This window comes from Pelophylax lessonae (genome assembly GCF_965119305.1).
Source record: "Pelophylax lessonae genome assembly, chromosome: 2".
NCBI classification, from domain to species: Eukaryota; Metazoa; Chordata; class Amphibia; order Anura; family Ranidae; genus Pelophylax; species Pelophylax lessonae.
In genome coordinates, this window is record NC_138769.1 from 299,335,872 (window position 1) to 299,353,784 (window position 17,913).

Genomic DNA, 17,913 nt, shown 5'->3' on the forward strand with positions numbered 1-17,913 from the left:
GAAACCAGGCACTGCTTATCATCTGACCAATACCATCCCTATAGTGAAACATGGTGGTGGCAACATCATGCCGTGGGGATGTTTTTCAGAGGCAGGAACTGGGAGACTAGTCAGGATTGAGGGAAAGATGAATGCAGCAATGTACAGAGAAATTCTTAATGAAAACCTGCCCCAGAGCGCTCTGGACCTCAGACTGGGGCAAAGGTTCATCTTGCAACAAGATAACAACCATGAGCACATAGCCAAGATAACAAAGGAGTGGCTATGGGACAACTCTGTGAATGTCCTTGAGTGGTCCAGCCAGAGCCCAGACTTGAACCCAATCGAACATCTCTGCAGAGATCAGAACATGCCTGTGCACCGATGCTCCCCATCCAACCTGATGGAGTTTAAGAGGTCCTGCAAAAAAGTATGGGAAAAACTGCCCAAAAATAGGTGTGCCAAGCTTGCAGCATTATACTCAAAAAGACTTGAGGCTGTAGTTGGTGCCAAAAGTGCTTCAACAAAGTATTGAGCAAAGGCGGTCAATACTTATGTACTGTATGTACATGTGATTTTTTTCATTTTTTATTTTGAATAAATTTGCATAGATTGCAAACAAACTTCTTTCACTTTGTTATTATAGGGTATTGTTTGTAGAATTTTAATGATTTTAATCTAGTTTGGAATAAGGCTGTAACATAAAATGGGAAAAAGCGAAGCGCTGTAAATACTTAAATACTTTCCGGATGCACTGTATATTTCAAGCATTTTTCTTTTAATTTTGATGATTCTGGCTTACAGCTAGTGAAAACCCAAACTTTAGTATCTCAAAAAATTTGAATATTGTAAAAAAGTTAAATATTGTAGACCCATGGTGTCACACTCTAATCAGCTAATTAGCTCAAAACACCTGCAAAAGTTTCCTGAGCCTCTAAATCAGGGATCCTCAAACTATGGCCCTCCAGCTGTTGTGGAACTACACACCCCATGAGGCATTGTAAAACTCTGACATTCACAGACATGACTAGGCATGATGGAATTTGTAGTTCCTGAACAACTGGAAGGCCACAGTTTGAAGACCCCTGCTCTAAATGGTCTCTCAGACTGGTTCAGTAGTTTACACAGTCATGGAGAAAGCTGCTGACTTGACAGTTGTCAAGAAGACAGTCATTGATACCCTCCACAAGAAGGGTAAGCCAAAAAAGGTCATTGCTAAAGAAGCTGGCTGTTCACAGATTTCTGCATCCAAGCATATTAATGGAGAGTTGAGTGCAAGGAAAAAGTGTGGTAGAAAGGGTGCACAAGCAGCAGGGATAACCACAGCCTTGAGGATGGATTGTGAAGCAAAGTCCATTCAAGAAATTTGGGGGAGATTCACAAGGAGTGGACTACGGCTGGTGTCAGTGCTTCAAGAGCCACCACACACAGGCATATCCAAAACATGGGCTCCTACTGTTGCATTCCTTGTGTCAAGCCACTCCTGAACCAGAGACAACGTCAGAAGCATGTTACCTGGGCTAAGGAGAAAAAGGACTGGACTGTTGCTCAGTGGTCCAAAGTCCTCTTTTCAGAGTCTGGAGGAAGAGTGGAGAGGCACAGAATCCAAGTTGCATGAGGTACAGTGTGAAGTTCCCACAGTCCGTGATGATTTGGGGAGCCATGTAATCTGCTAGTGTTAGTTCACTGTGTTATCAAGGCCAAAGCCAGCGCAGCCCTCTTCCAGGAAATTCTAGAGCAATTCATGCATCGATAGTGCAAAATAAGGTAAAATTAGTGCAAATAAGATTATTAAATAATGCAATATAAAACAGTGTGTTCAGTGCATTCATGAATTATAACTATTAGTCCATATAATAGTGTCCATCAGGTGCAGAAAAAGTTCTTCTGTGCTTCACTAATATCCACGAATTGGGGTGCTCCCCCTGTGGTTATCTACTTACCACAACTCGTTGGTATATATGCTTTCAATAGAAATCCTGTGTTGTAATCAACGCCTTTTTCTCTAGGCCTGGAATACACAATTATATGGGAGAGATCCTGTATGTTGCTCCTTCTTCAATTCCGAATCACCTCATAGGAATTAAAAGGCCATCCATAGTGAAGTACATTCTTAAAAAACTTTTATTCACCAAAGAAACCTACTTACAATTGTAGCGAATGTTAAAGCCAATAGACCACGGCGGTTTGCTGCTCCCGCAGCATGCGCTTCACCGGCCGGAAATGACGTCAGGGTACGCTCAGCCAATCGCTAGACGCGTTTCGCCATCCAATCACGGCGTCTTCCGTAGTGCTACATAGAGCTACCGTAGACGTACCATAGAGCTACGGAAGATGCCGCGATTGGATGGCGAACCGCGTCTAGCGATTGGCTGAGCGTACCCTGACGTCATTTCCGGCCGGTGAAGCGCACGCTGCGGGAGCAGCGAACCACCGTGCCATGGTCTATTGGCTATAACATTAGCTACAATTGTAAGTAGGTTTCTTTGGTGAATAAAAGTTTTTTAAGAACGTACTTCACTATGGATGGCCTTTTTATTCCTATGAGGTGACTCGGAATTGAAGAAGGAGCAACATACAGGATCTCTCCCATATAATTGTGGATTCCAGGCCTAGAGAAAAAGGCGGTGATTACAACACAGGATTTCTATTGAAAGCATATATACCAACGAGTTGTGGTAAGTAGATAACCACAGGGGGAGCACCCCAATTCGTGGATATTAGTGAAGCACTTTTTCTGCACCTGACACTATTATATGGACTAATAGTTATAATCCATGAATGGACTGAACACACTGTTTTATATTGCATTATTTAATAATCTTATTTGCACAAATTTTACCTTATTTTGCACTATCGATGCATGAGGTTGCACAGAGGTATAGGTTTATATTGCAATATTTGCACATTTATTTGCACAACTTTGGCGTATTTTGCACAATACATGCACTAGATTGCACAGAGATATTAGTTTACTGAGAGCAGCACTGCAATATTAGGTTTCTATCAAGCAGTATTAGAAGTATCAGGGAGGGGTGGGTGCTGTGTCCGAACGCAGAGAAATGGATTTTACAGTACAAAAATCTTATTTCTCTTACGTCCTCCGACAGTCGCCGCCTCTTCATATTCGTCACATATGGGGTATTAGACTTTGCTCCGAAGGAGTAGCTAGGCAACAGAATATGTTAATAAAGCTTTTAACATATCCAACATATCCCACCCTCAAGGGGTGGTCCCCTCAGTCAATACCCTCCTACTTCCTGCAACCATATCTCAGTTTTAATGTCTAGAGATGTTCGGGCATCGGCGGATGCTTCCTTTGGCCGCAAGGTTCTTAGTGCGGCTGTTCCCTAGGGTCCCTTGTTGGGGACTCCTGGCTGTTGGGATAAGTTTTGTATCCCCTGGTTTTTGCCTTTTCCTGGGTTGTTGCTCCTGTTGAGCACTTGTTTTTTTGCTGTTGCCCAGCTGGTTTCCTTCCTTTGGTAAGGTTCCTTTCTTGATGTGGAAACTGCGTTGCCTTTCGGCGCGGATGTGTTTCCCACCCCTCATGTTTGCACTGCTTTGGGACGTCCCCATATGTGACGAATATGAAGAGGCGGCGACTGTCGGAGGACGTAAGAGAAAACGGAATTTTTGTAAAATCTTACCTGTAAAATTCCTTTCTCTGAGTCCTCCGACAGTCGCCGCCCCCGCCCCTCTTTTGGGGTTTGGTTGTATACTCTACTGCTATTCCACTAAAACTGAGATATGGTTGCAGGAAGTAGGAGGGTATTGACTGAGGGGACCACCCCTTGAGGGTGGGATATGTTGGATATGTTAAAAGCTTTATTAACATATTCTGTTGCCTAGCTACTCCTTCGGAGAAAAGTCTAATACCCCATATGTGACGAATATGAAGAGGCGGCGACTGTCGGAGGACTCAGAGAAAGGAATTTTACAGGTAAGATTTTACAAAAATTCCGTTTTTCTCATTCGTTCATTGACGGACACAGCGCTCCATAAATCATAACTACTGGGACGTCCAAAAGCAGTGCCAAAAGGAAAATGAGGGGTGGGGAAAATAACCCAAGGCTAAACATAAGAACCTTAACCAGGACAAAGGAGACTTAACCGGGTCACAGGAGCCCCGTCTGAAAAATAAAGGTTTAAAGAAAAACACCTCTCAAGGGGGGAACAGCCCCTCTTAAACAGCAGCCTGCAAAATTTGTGGCCAAAAGAAGCATCCGCAGATGTATCTACCTTATAGAATTTTGTAAAGGTATGCACGGACAACCAAGTGGCCGCCTTGCAAACTTGCGATATTGAAGCCTGATGACCGAAGGCCCAAGAAGCACTCAGCACCCGAGTAGAGTCACTGTCTGATCCATCTGGAGATGGTAGCCGAAAAAGCAGCCAGCCCTTTTCTTGGTCCGTCCGTAACCACAAAAAGCGAGTCTGACCTCCGAAAAAACTCAGTAGCTGCCAGATACACCCGAATCGCACAAACCATATCCAAGGTATATGTATACAAAGCAAATTCCTTGGGATGAGCCAGCTTGGGACACAAGGAAGGCAAAACAATGTCCTCATTCAAATCGAAGTCAGAGACAACTTTGGGCAGGAATGATGGAGAGGGACGAAGAACCACTTTATCCTTATGGACCCCTAAATCGGGACTGCGACAGGATAATGCCGCCAATTCCGATACCCTGCGGGCCGAGGTAATAGCCACCAAGAATCTTACCTCCTGGGATAACATAGGCAAGGGAAACTCCCAAATATTCTCAAAAGGAGGTTTCTGGAGAACCGAAAGCAATACATTTAAATCCCACACCGGCAAAAGAGACCGTACAGGTGGGGCCACATGTAGAACCCCCTGAATGAAGGTACGAGCTAAAGAGTGCGTAGCTAGAGGTCGCTGAAAGAAGATTGCCAAGGCAGACACCTGGCCCTTGATGGTACTCAAGGCCAACTTCTGATCAGCAGCCTATTGAAGAAAGGTTAAGATCCGAGCCACAGAAAAGGATGGAGGATGAGCGTCAAACGACTCACACCAAGAAATGTATGTTTTCCACATACAATGGTATATCTTGCTGGAAGATGACTTCCTCACCTTCACCAAAATAGGGATCACTGATTCAGACAGACCTCTATCCCTTAGTGCCTGGCTTTCAATAGCCAAGCCATTAAAACCAGCGACTGTAAAGCAGGATGGTAGATCAGCCCTTGGGACAACTGGTCTTCTCTGAGAAGAAGCCCCCAAGGGACGTTTACAGCCACCAGGATGATTGGAAGATCCTCGCTCTTGATTGCTCACAGGAACTGTGGAAGAAGCCTTAGCCAAGGATTAAACTGGCCTTAATGGGGCCCTTGGACACCTGCGGCGTCTATCAGAGGACCCCGTGACTTTGTCACAAACTTCGATATCCTTCTGTGGAGCTGAACCTGCTAAAGGAGATGCATGTAAGACTGTGCAAACAGAACTGTCTTGAAGGTGGATACCACCAGCCTGAGAACCTGTATGCAAAATGGGAGAGAGAACTATCTGTGTGACAGCAGCCGATAAATGACGGCCTGTGGTCCCTGATGTTTGTGCAGAGGAAGGACCACCCTGTTTGGAAATAGAATCAGACCTAAGTAAATCAATTCCTTTGACAAGGATAGGGGGGACCTTAGGTAGTTCAGACATCACCTGAACCTTTTCAAGAATTAAATCCGCACAAGGAGACTCAGGACCTAAAAAACCGAAAAGGACAAGCTTTGTCCCCCTTTCTGGGTACCCCAAAATAAACATTTTGCAGATCTCCTTGACGTTAACCAAAAAAGTCTACGGGGCCGGAAAGCAGGAAAGATGTCCCCCCCCCACTGTAATGATGGGTGAGGGTAGACCCTCCTGCAAAATGTTCCTCCCCGTCCCGCCCCCTGTATGGACTGCTATACCTTGTCAGAGTCAATGACTAACAGCGGCAATCTGTCCTGTCTGCGCATGTGCACTGGCGAGTCTCACAGCTGTTTCATGATGTACCGCCACCGGAAGTGACAAGGGTATAGCATTCTGACAGGGTATAGCTGTGGTCACTCTGGCAATGAGAGGGGGCACGCTGTGGTCACTCTGGCATTGAAAGGGGGCACGCTGTGGTCACTCTGGCATTGAAAGGGGGCACGCTGTGGTTATATATATATATATAAAACAATAAATATTGTATTGTTTTTCCTGTTTTTTGTGCACTACAAATAAAATATGCGCATTGGAATTGGTTCATATTTTTTTTTCAAACTATAGACCGTGAACTGGCCCCCTGTTTAAAAAAAGTTTGAGGACCCCCGAGCTAGAGCGTCCAACCCCAACATACCTTTCTCCCGTGTAAGGGAAAAGAATCTTTTTACTTTCCTGTTTTGCAGGGTGGCAAATAGATCTATCTCCGGGTACCCGAACCTTTGTACTAGTAACTGGAAAATTTTGGGATTTAGTTCCCACTCTCCTCCTCTTATGGGGTGACGACTGAGGAAGTCTGCTTGCCAGTTTCTCTTCCCCCTTATGTGAATGGCCATCAGGGAGATTATCTTCCCTTCGGCCCAACCAAGAATTTTCTTGGTCAGTGCTAAGAGAATTTGACCTGGTACCCCCTTGGCGATTTAGGTAGACGACAGTTGTGGTATTGTCGGACAGGATCTGAACCTCCTTGCCTAAGATGGAGCTTTCGAATGCTTTCAGAGCTTCCCACCGCTTTCAACTCCCTGAAGTTGGATGAGGCCTGGGCTATTTGTCCCAGATCCCCTGAGCTTGGGCCCCCTCTAGGTGAGCCCCCCATCCCCACGTGCTGGCGTCTGTGGTGATCTTTACAGGGTTCAAATGACCCCAGGGCCTGCCTTTTTCCAGATTGTTCGGGTCATACCACCACTCCCAGTGATACCTGGACTTGAGGAGTGAGTTTGACGGTCTCGTCTAGTGACTATCTTCCTGTCCCAGGAGGACAGGTGGAAGAATTGCAGGTCTCTTGCGTGGAGTTGAGCCCAAACAACCGCTGGGATGCTGGCAGACATGAGTCCTAGGACTTTTCTCCTGGAACAAGAGGGTGCGTCCTTGAGAGCTCCTACTGATGAGACTATTTTTTCCACTTTTTCCACCGGAAGAAAATCTCTATACCCTTGAGTCTACAAGGTACCCCAGATAGGTTTGTATCTGGGTTGGTTCCAGGGAAGATTTCTCTAGGCTGATTAGCCAGCCTAGCTTTTGTAGGAATCTTATCACCTGCCGGGTGTCTATGTTCGCCTGTGCTGCTGACTTGCCAAAAATCAGCAGGTCGTCCAGATAGAGGATTTATGCCCCGTACACACGTGCAGATTATCTGAAGACTTTTGTCTGTAAACTTACCAAAACCATATAAGATGGAGGTCAAACCTAAACACTTTCAATTTGTATGCAATTCGGCAGGCCCTTGCACTACATAGAAAAGGTAAATCTGAAGACAAAAGTCTTCAGATAATCTGCACGTGTGTATGGGGCATAAGGCTATCCCTTGGAGGTGGAGATGGGCTACCGCATCTGCCAGAGTTTTTGTGAAAATTCTTGGGCTGGCTGCCAACCCAAAGGGAAGTGCCCTGAACTGCCAGTGTGTCGTTCCCTCTTTGGTCACTACCGCAAATCTCAGAAAGGGCTGGTGTTCCTGATGAATAGGAACATGCAGGTAAGCATTTCTGAGATCCAGGGTAGTCAGTCATGAACACATCTTTCAATAGGTTTTTTCAAAGTGAATAGATGGTTTCCATTGAAAATTTTTTGTATAGTAAAAACTTGTTCAAGCTTTTTAAGTTTATTATGAGGCGATGCTTTCCTGAGGGTTTGGGGACCACAAACACATGGGAATAAAAGCCTTGGAAGAGCTGGTCTTCCGGTATAGGGACTATCACAGACTGCTCTACCAGTTTTTGGATCCCTTGTAACAGGGCTTCCCTTTTTTGAATTTCCATGGGGATATGGGTAAGGGGTATTGTTACAGGGTGTATCGCTGTAAATTGTAGGCGATGACCCTCTTTTAGGAGGGAGTGGATATAAGGGGTTACTGCAATTCCTTCCCGCTGGGACAGAAATTGGCTTAATCTTTCCCCCACTTTGATTCTGGCGTCACTTTTCTCTTGAGCCAGAAGAGGGAAAAAGCAAACTGTTTCTTTGCCTCCCTTTTCCAACCCCCATTTTTTAGAAGGGTCTTTTCTGGTTCTCTGCTGCCTTTGTCCTGGGGGGGCCACGAAAAAATGTCCTGCCTCCATCCTTTCTGGATTTGGCAGGAAACTTTTTCCCTTTTTCTGAGGATCTGGTTAGAACATAATCCAAGCCTAACCCGAAGAGCAGTGACCCCTCAAAGGTTAAACCACAGAGTTTGGTCTTAGAAGTGAAGTCGCCTTCCCATTCCTTAAGCCATATGGCCCTTCTGGCAGAATTCAGAAGAGCACCTGCTTTTGCTGAGGCTATTACAGTATTCCACCAGTGTCAGCCAGATAGGCCACCACCTTACCCTTTACTGACAGGGAATCCTGTAGGTCTTGAGTTTTACCCTGAGGCAAGTGTTTGTTCAGTCTATCCACCCAACAGAAGGTGTTTCTTGCTATACAAGAAGCAGCTAGGGCTGGGGCCATTGCTGAGGCGTTGGCATCCCAGGCCTTTTTCAGTAAGGACTCTGCCTTGCAGTTCATGGCATCTTTTATATTGCCTGTATCCACAAAGGAGAGGTCAGACCTTTTTGTTACTTGTGATAGTGGGGCACCTAGCTTGGGGCTTTTTAGAAACCTTTTCCAAGACTTTGGTTTGACCAGCCTACTTTCTGGAAACTACCAATGCTGAAGGACTAGTCCTTTCAGGGACTGATGCACAGGTACAACTCTAGAGGGGCTATTTCCTAGATCCTTATACATTCTGTCCTGTGCCGAAGTTTCCTTTGGGGGGTTCAGGTATCTCTTCTGAGGCATAAATAGCCTGAAGGAGTCCCTGCCTATTTTCCAACCCAAATAAATTCCTATTTGATCCTAAGTCTTCGGCTTCTCCCTTACCTTCTGAACTGGTTTGGGAGTCTGAGCAGTTTACCTCAATTGTCAGTCTTTCTTCCTCCCTGGGCTGTGCTGAGGGGAGGCTTTGTGATAATGGGAAGCACCCTGAAGGTCGATGCCCTGAAAGCTGAGCTTTCTTGGGAGGAAACACCTTCTATAAAAGGGAAGGCTCACTGGACTCTTATTTGGGGTGGAACTATTGAGGAATGGACTAAATTGTAGTCAGCATTTCTTCCTGGACAGATCTTAAAAAATCTTTCATTAATCCAGAGGCTTCTTTACCAGCTAATTTATAAATGCATTTATAACCGAAAGGCTTAGAGTGGGAGCTGGGTAACCTATCCCCGCAATTACCACACTTCTTTGAGGTACCAGTGCCTGTTGATAAGGGGGGTACAGTAGTAGAGGTTTCTTGTGAACTGCTCTTGGACTCTGGAAGATAAGATACAAAGACAGGGTATCCCTCTTCCATAACAAACAATGGACCATAGAAAGGACAGATATGGGTCTGACTAGGGTCCGGGGAAAAGCTTTCCAGGTTCTTGTTAACACCAGCCATTAAAAAATCAATAGGACAGTCAGCACTTACCCAGTTGCGACCTGGGTTTGGCTGCAGTCACCTGGACCGGCCTTCCCTCCTCCTTCTCCGTGAGGTGGGTTGTCGTGGGCTTCATTTCCCCTGCAGCTGTCTGGGCTCCTGGGGCCTGGGAGTCTGCTTTCCCACTAGCAAGCGGGTCCGGCGTCTCCTCCACATTGCCTCTTCTCTTCCGGGGTGGCGCTGCGCATGCTCCGCCCTGACGTTGCGCTGGAAGTTTCGGTTCCAGAGCGAGGCTTGAGACGCCCGTCCGGCGGGCTTTTTCTAAATCTTAGCCATGGAGGAGACCTGCTGGAGCCGGAGACAAGCCTAGAGGGGCACCCTGGTAACCGACGGCTTGTGCAAAAATGGAGGCGACCTGTGAGAAGCCTAAGGAGGTGGCAGGTAGTGTGCAGCTCTCACCGGCATTCCTGAACCTGGCTCACAGGGGGACCGTCAGACTTCCATGTCTTCAGGTCAGTGAAAATAACAAACGTTTCGCTGTAGGAAGAAACACAATCTAAACTGAGGGACAAGGGAAGGGTGGGGCCTTTTAACAAATTGTAAATGGATTGAGTTTCATGTTAGGGAGGAGCCTATCATCTCTCATGCATTGGCCGTCCTGGAAGGTGAGGTGAGAAATTCCTTTTTAAACAGCTCAGCATGTATAATGAATGCAAATATGGTTTACCCAAGTAGAAACATTTACACAGTATGTGTATTTCTGCAATGTTGAAATACAAGACATGAGACAACTTTATTCCATGTTAATTTATTGATAGAAATATTTTTTAAACAATAAGGAAAAAAATCCTCATTTTTAACATTTTATCATGTTTTTCATTTTTCCAAGCACATCATCCCAGTCCCTTCCAACCCCCCCACCCGACCAAAAAAAAACCCAAACACTCTGCACACTCATCTCATGCATGTCTGACCCTGAGCACACACCCTACCTACTGAACGCTCACACCATAAAAAAATACATGAAACAAGGAGCTTTTTATCCCAAAATTATATCTATTTTTATATATATTTATATATTTTCCTTTTAGGAGGCAGGGCTGGAAAGCATGTTTCTACAATAATACCTTCAGTATGATTACCAAAATGTTGGTTGCCAAGCTCCTCAACAGTACAAAAAGCATGTGTTCTTTATCCATACATTGAGAACTAGCCTACTTGTTTACAAGAAAAGACACAAACATGCAGTGGGGAATTTTGAACTAGTTTTAGAAAACCCAGTCTTGGTTTTAACAGCAGCTACAGAAATGTGCCCGCATTACCAGAAACAAATGGCATTTTAGAGGCATACATAAATGGCAACGTGCCAAGTGTTTCTAATCATGGAAACATAGAAATCTGACTAAGTAGAGGTCGAAAACTTTGGATAAATTTGTGGATTGTGTAATAAATAGCTTAAACCATAAAAAGTGTGTGTTGACACAAAAAAACAAATCTGCCACAGATCTATAAAAACTGGAAGAAAGTTAAACGACAGATTGCTACTGTCATTCTGCAGCAAATAAAATCAAACAGATATCTGGCTGGCTGCTAAGATCAATACTGAAAACACGTTCCTCCAACTTTTATAAAACTGCTCCTAGTGAGCAAAGAACAACTGACAGCCCGAACCTACACAACCTACAAATACGTAGTGTAATATTTTAGGATTTATCGCACTTGAATTAAAATGTCACTTTAATTACAGAGTCATCATTCATAATCTAGGATGTGTAGAACTTGAAGATACATTAAACAAGACCAACTTTAGGACTGCCCACCAGCTTCTGATCCTTCTGTGTGAAAGCCAATGTCAAGGCAAATAAAAAACACATTTAGTGCATCTCAGGAATACATAAACATTCCGCCATGTTTTATTCCTTTAGTGAGGCTTTAAGTATAGAAGAATAACTGTTGGTGTCAGAAATAGTGTGCTCCTTCCTTCCTCTTTACATGACAACACAGCTCTAAATTCTTTTACACGTGGTGTCAGCCTTGATTACTTAATTTCTGATGGATTAACAAAGAACACAGACTTGTCATCTTCCCCCCCTCTTCATCTCCATAACCCCTCCATATGAGCAGGCAGAGAGCACAGGAAGAGATCAGCTCTGAAGATTATTGGCAAAATTAACAGGTATTTTTTTACACTTATCGAACTGCTATAACAAACACTTTTAATGGAATATTTAGACAAGGGAGTAAATAAGATATTCATTGGTATGGTTTACGTACACTAACTAAATGAAGGAGTTGTCTATCCCATAGCCTCTTCAAAAAGCAGGAGCAACCACTAGCTGCAATGGCACCCCTAACTGTCTGATTTTTACCTGTTAAAATCGGTCACTGCTCTTCCTGTGCCCCAAGAAGATGAAGAAAGTGCAGGAGAAGGGGGCTTTCCAATTTTCTACACTTAATAGTCAAAGGCAGCTGTCACCATCAGGCAACAGAAAAGAAACCTCTGTATACATAGTTAAATATAATAAACGCATGCAGCAGAAAGTATACAAACTTAATAGGGAGAGTTAACTTATTCAGCCTCCTTCCAAGAATCCATAATTATAAGCATTTAAAAACATCAATTCCAAATCAGCGGCCAAATTATCCATGGCTCTGCCATATTCCTAGAGTTTTACTGTGCCCACCCCCCCCTCCCCCCCCCCCTTTTCCATTAGCTATGACATAGAACAATTACACTGTACACAGAAAAAAGTAGGAATGAATTCAATGTGTTTTTTTTTAATTCCTAATTACCAATTATTAAGCAGTTTTTAAATATTTTCTAATAAACTAGAGCATATATACTTTCAGCAGTATAAGTTTATTATCTGTATTTAGGCACATGCAGCCATTTATACCGGGATTCTTTATCTTGTACTGTTGCCTTTTACCATTTTCTTTCAGAAAACTCAAATGCTTTAGAACGATAATTCCTATTCTAGTTGCTTTGAATATTAAGACAAGAAAAACACTCTCCCTAAAATGGTATAGCCTAATTTAGCAGGTTAGAAGATATGCCTTGGCTTGATTGAACACAGACGCCTAACTATTTTTCACAGGCAACTCCTCCAGAAAACAAAAAGCTTGGGCCAGAACCTTAACTTTAGTATCATGGATAACTATTTGTAAGCTGGAAATCTACTACACTGGGTATTTTTGTTTATTTTAACAATGCATAAGCAGAATACATCTTTGCAACCTCCCCCTACAAAAAGGAAAAATCTCTGATAACAATTACTTCTGCAAAACTGCTGCCAGTGATTTAAAGAGTAATCAGAAACGAAACCAAGCACTTCAGCAGTTAAAGAGAAACAACATTTTAGCAACTTTTTATCTTAACTTTGTTTTTTAGGCTGCATTTGAAAAACCACACAAGATTGGGATTTAGGTTTTTAAACATGAAACTATTAGCAGCTTGATATCAAATTGGAAATCATGGCTTTTAAGTGAAAAAAACACAAATTCTACATATTAACATTTGTATCCATGTTCCTGCGTTCTATTCTTAGCTGGCGTGCAAAGGTTGTGAAAAAAATAAAATAAAAAGGGGGGGGGAAATCTCTTAAAAAGGAGCAAGAAAGGCAGCACCCGGAGTATAATTATCAGGGTCACCAACACCATTATTCCCCAAGTGATCTTCAGTAGGTAACTTGCAGAAGATGTCCTATTTCATGGAGTGGGAAAAGGACACAAGGCATGGGACAAGAATAAAGCTGCTTTTAGGATTCTCCAAAGGGATAAGGCCCATGCATACTCTGGAAGGAGAAAAAAAAAAAAAACATTTATAAGAACATACATTAAGAGGACTTTACAATAACTATGAAAGTCTGCATAAATACATTTTTCTTTCCACCCCTAACCTCCAACTCTCCTCACCCTAGTGCTTTCTATTGGCTATGCAAAAACACCTGAACTGTAAAAAGCTTGTATTACACTTCTAAAAACTCTCAAACAAAAACGCCAGAAAATTGCTCTGCTTAGGTGTGAACACAGTCTAAGTTTCACACAAGTGATTTGCCTAGATTGAGATGACTTAACTGTGCTGACCAGGGGTGTTTTGCGCACACATATCAAAACTGATTTTTTTTTTCTTTATATGAAAATGCACTTAAAAAAAATAAAAAAACAAAACCGGATTTTTGTAAGAACTTACCGCAAAATTATTTTCTCTGAAGTTCGACAGACGCCGCTCCTTATCTTCATGACTCATAGGGTTATGTTCCTCCTTCCAGGAATAGGCACTAGGCAGGAAAAAAAATGTAACCACGCCTATGGGGGCTGACCCTGCAGGCATAACCCTGCAGACACTGCTATCAACAAACAGTTTAAATGCAGTGTTTAGAAGACAAAAATCCCATACCTCAGAAGTAGAGGGGCAGGTGCTGCGTCTGTCGAACTTCAGAGAAAAGGATTTTACGGTAAGTTCTTACAAAAATCCAGTTTTCTCTGTCGTTCATCGAGAGACGTGGCTCCTTATCTTCATGACCCATAGGGCTGTCCCAAAGCAGTAGAATCATGAGGGGTGGGAAAGGCAGAAAAAAAAATGTAAGTCCCCAATGGTTAAACTTAGCCAACCAGGTAATCAATTGAACCCTCAAAAGAGAAAACTAAACTGAGTTCTCTTTTAAACTGCAGCCTGCAAAACTTTGCGGCCAAGAGAAGCATACGCGGATGCCAACACATCTAACTTGTAGAACTTTGTGAACGTATGCATAGACGACCATGTTGCCACCTTTCAAAATTGTAGCACCGACGCCTGAATGCGAAAAGCCCAGGAGGCACTCCGCACTCTCGTAGAATTAGCCTTCACTGGGAAAGGAGGACCCTGACCCCTCAGTGAATAGGCCTGTACCAGCTATCTGATTAATTTACCGTATGCTGTTTGACCCTACAGGGTCTGGGTCTGGAGGTGACAGGCAGATAAAGCCTTGGTGATGGGATTATAGGAGCACTAAAGAGTCATCACATGTATTACCAGCACTCTGATCTTTGATCTATTCATTCACTGAGGAATCCTCTACACATCGATGCCTTTGGTTTCTACAGGCTGGAGCTCTTTTTTATTTTCAGTTTCAGCTCATTTACTAGTGGACTTGCTGATATATACAGTAAGGTCCATAAATATTGGGACATCGACACAATTCTAATCTTTTTGGCTCTATACACCACCACAATGGATTTGAAATGAAACAAACAAGATGTGCTTTAACTGCAGACTTTCAGCTTTAATTTGAGGGTATTTACATCCAAATCAGGTGAAAGGTGTAGGAATTACAACAGCTTGTATATGTACCTCCCACTTTTTAAGGGACCAAAAGTAATGGGACAATTGACTGCTCAGCTGTTCCATGGCCAGGTGTGTGTTATTCCCTCATTATCCCATTTACAAGGAGCAGATAAAAGGTCCAGAGTTCATTTCAAGTGTGCTTTTTGCATTTGGAATCTGTTGCTATCAACTCTAAATATGAGACCCAAAGAGCTGTCACTATCAGTGAAGCAAGCCGTCATTAGGTTGAAAAAAACAAAACAAACCCATCAGAGAGATAGAAAAAACATTAGGTGTGGCCAAATCAACTGTTTGGAAAATCCTTAAAAAGAAAGAATGCACCGGTGAGCCCAGCAACACCAAAAGACCTGGAAGACCACGGAAAACCACTGTGGTGGATGACCGAAGAATTCTTTCCCTGGTGAAGAAAACACCCTTCACAACAGTTGGCCAGATCAAGAACACTCTATTTACATCCAAATCAGGTGAACAGTGTAGGAATTACAACAGTTTGTATATGTGCCTCCCACTTTTTAAGGGACCAAAAGTAATGGGACAGATTAACAATCATATATCAAACTTTCCCTTTTTAATACTTGGTTACAAATCCTTTGCAGTCAATTACAGCCTTACAAATCCTTTGCAGTCAATTACAGCCTTAAGTCTGGAACGCATAGACATCACCAGACGCTGGGTTTCATCCCTGGTGCCAGGCCTCTACTGGAACTGTCTTCAGTTCCTGCTTGTTCTTGGGGCATTTCCCCTTCAGTTTTGTCTTCAGCAAGTGAAATGCATGCTCAATTGGATTCAGGTCAGGTGATTGACTTGGCCAATGCATAACATTCCACTTCTTTCCCTTAAACTCTTTGGTTGCTTTCGCAGTATGCTTCAGGTTGTTGTCCATCTGCACTGTGAAGCGCCGTCCAATGAGTTCTGAAGCATTTGGCTGAATATGAGCAGATATTGCCCGAAAAACGTCAGAATTCATCCTGCTGCTTTTGTCAGCTGTCACATCACTAAATACAAGAGAACCAGTTCCATTGGCAGCCATACATGCCCACACTATGACACTACCACCACCATGCTTCGCTGATGAGGTGGTATGCTTTGGATCATGAGCAGTTCCTTTCCTTCTCCATACTCTTCTCTTCCCATCACTCTGGTACAAGTTGATCTTGGTCTCATCTGTCCATTGGATGTTGTTCCAGAACTGTGAAGGCTTTTTTAGATGTTGGTTGGCAAACTCTAATCTGGCCTTCCTGTTTTTGAGGCTCACCAATGGTTTACATCTTGTGGTTAACTCTCTGTATTCACTCTGGTGAAGTCTTCTCTTGATTGTTGACTTTGACACACATACACCTACCTCCTGGAGAGTGTTCTTGATCTGGCCAACTGTTGTGAAGTGTGTTTTCTTCACCAGGGAAAGAATTCTACGGTCATCCACCACAGTTGTTTTCCGTGGTCTTCCGGGTCTTTTGGTGTTGCTGAGCTCACCAGTGCGTTCTCTCTTTTTAAGGATGTTCCAAACAGTTGATTTGGCCACACCTAATGTTTTTTCTATCTCTCTGATGGGTTTGTTTTGTTTTTTCAGCCTAATGATGGCTTGCTTCACTGATAGTGAGAGCTCTTTGGATCTCATATTTAGAGTTGATAGCAACAGATTCCAAATGCAAATAGCACACTTGACATGAACTCTGGACCTTTTATCTGCTCCTTGTAAATGGGCTAATGAGGAAATAACACACACCTGGCCATGGAACAGCTGAGCAGCCAATTGTCCCATTACTTTTGGTCCCTTAAAAAGTGGGAGGCACATATACAAACTGTTGTAATTCCTACACTTTTCACCCAATTTGGATGCAAATACCCTCAAATTAAAGCTGATGCAGTTAAAGCACATCTTGTGCGTTTCATTTCAAATCCATTGTGGTGGTGTATAGTGCCAAAAAGATTAGAATTTTGTCGATGTCCCAAAATTTATGGACCTGACTGCACACACACACACACACACACACGCACACACACACATAAATGTACACACATGTACTATATAAATATAGTACAGATCAAAAGTTTGGACACCTTCACACTTCAAGAGGTAGTCACCTGAAATGGTCTTCCAACAGTCTTGAAGGAGTTCCCAGAGATGCTTAGCAGTTGTTGGCCCTTTTGCCTTCACTCTGTGGTCCAGCTCACCCCAAACCATCTCGATTGGGTTCAGGTCCGGTGACTGTGGAGGCCAGGTCATCTGGCGCAGCACCCCATCACTCTCCTTTGTCAAATAGCCCTTACACAGCCTGGAGGTCTGTTTGGGGTCATTGTCCTGTACAAAAATAAATGATGGTCCAACTAAAACGCAAACCGGATGGAATAGCATGCCGCTGCAAGATGCTGTGGTAGCTATGCTGGTTCAGTATGCCTTCAATTTTGAATAAATCCCCAACAGTGTCACCAGCAAAGCACCCCCACACCTCCTCCTCCATGCTTCACGGTGGGAACCAGGCATGTAGAGTCCATCCGTTCACCTTTTCTGCGTCGCACAAAGACATGGTGGTTGGAACCAAAGATCTCAAATTTGGACTCATCAGACCAAAGCACAGATTTCCACTGGTCTAATGTCCATTCCTTGTGTTCTTTAGCACAAACAAGTCTCTTCTGCTTGTTGCCTTTCTTTAGTAGTGGTTTCCTAGCAGATATTCTACCATGAAGGCCTGATTCACACAGTCTCCTCTTAACAGTTGTTCTAGAGATGTGTCTGCTGCTAGAACTCCGTGTGCCATTGACCTAGTCTCTAATCTGAGCTGCTTTTAACCTGCGATTTCTGAGGCTGGTGACTCAGATGAACTTATCCTCCGCAGCAGAGGAGACTCTTGGTCTTCCTTTCCTGCGGTGGTCCGCATGTGAGCCAGTTTCTTTGTAGCACTTGATGGTTTTTGTGACTGCACTTGGGGACACTTTCAAAGTTTTCCTAATTTTTCGGACTGACTGACCTTCATTTCTTAAAGTAATGATGGCCACTCATTTTCCTGTACTTAGCTGCTTTTTTCTTGCCATAATACAAATTCTAACA

General features: G+C 43.5%; 1 protein-coding gene across 2 annotated transcripts in view; it reads right to left on the reverse strand.

Moving 5' to 3' along the window:
• Nucleotides 1-12,583: 12,583 nt before the first annotated feature.
• The window catches only part of ILRUN (inflammation and lipid regulator with UBA-like and NBR1-like domains), a 75,745-nt gene continuing 70,415 nt past the window's right edge, over nucleotides 12,584-17,913 (reverse strand). Inside the window, exon 5 of one of the 2 annotated variants that reach the window (XM_082245340.1) lies at nucleotides 12,584-13,332. In XM_082245340.1, the coding sequence (XP_082101466.1) occupies nucleotides 13,297-13,332 (36 nt within the window). In that variant the 3' untranslated portion in view covers nucleotides 12,584-13,296. The remainder of the gene's footprint in view (nucleotides 13,333-17,913) is intronic. The other variant, XM_082245341.1, reaches the window with a different exon arrangement.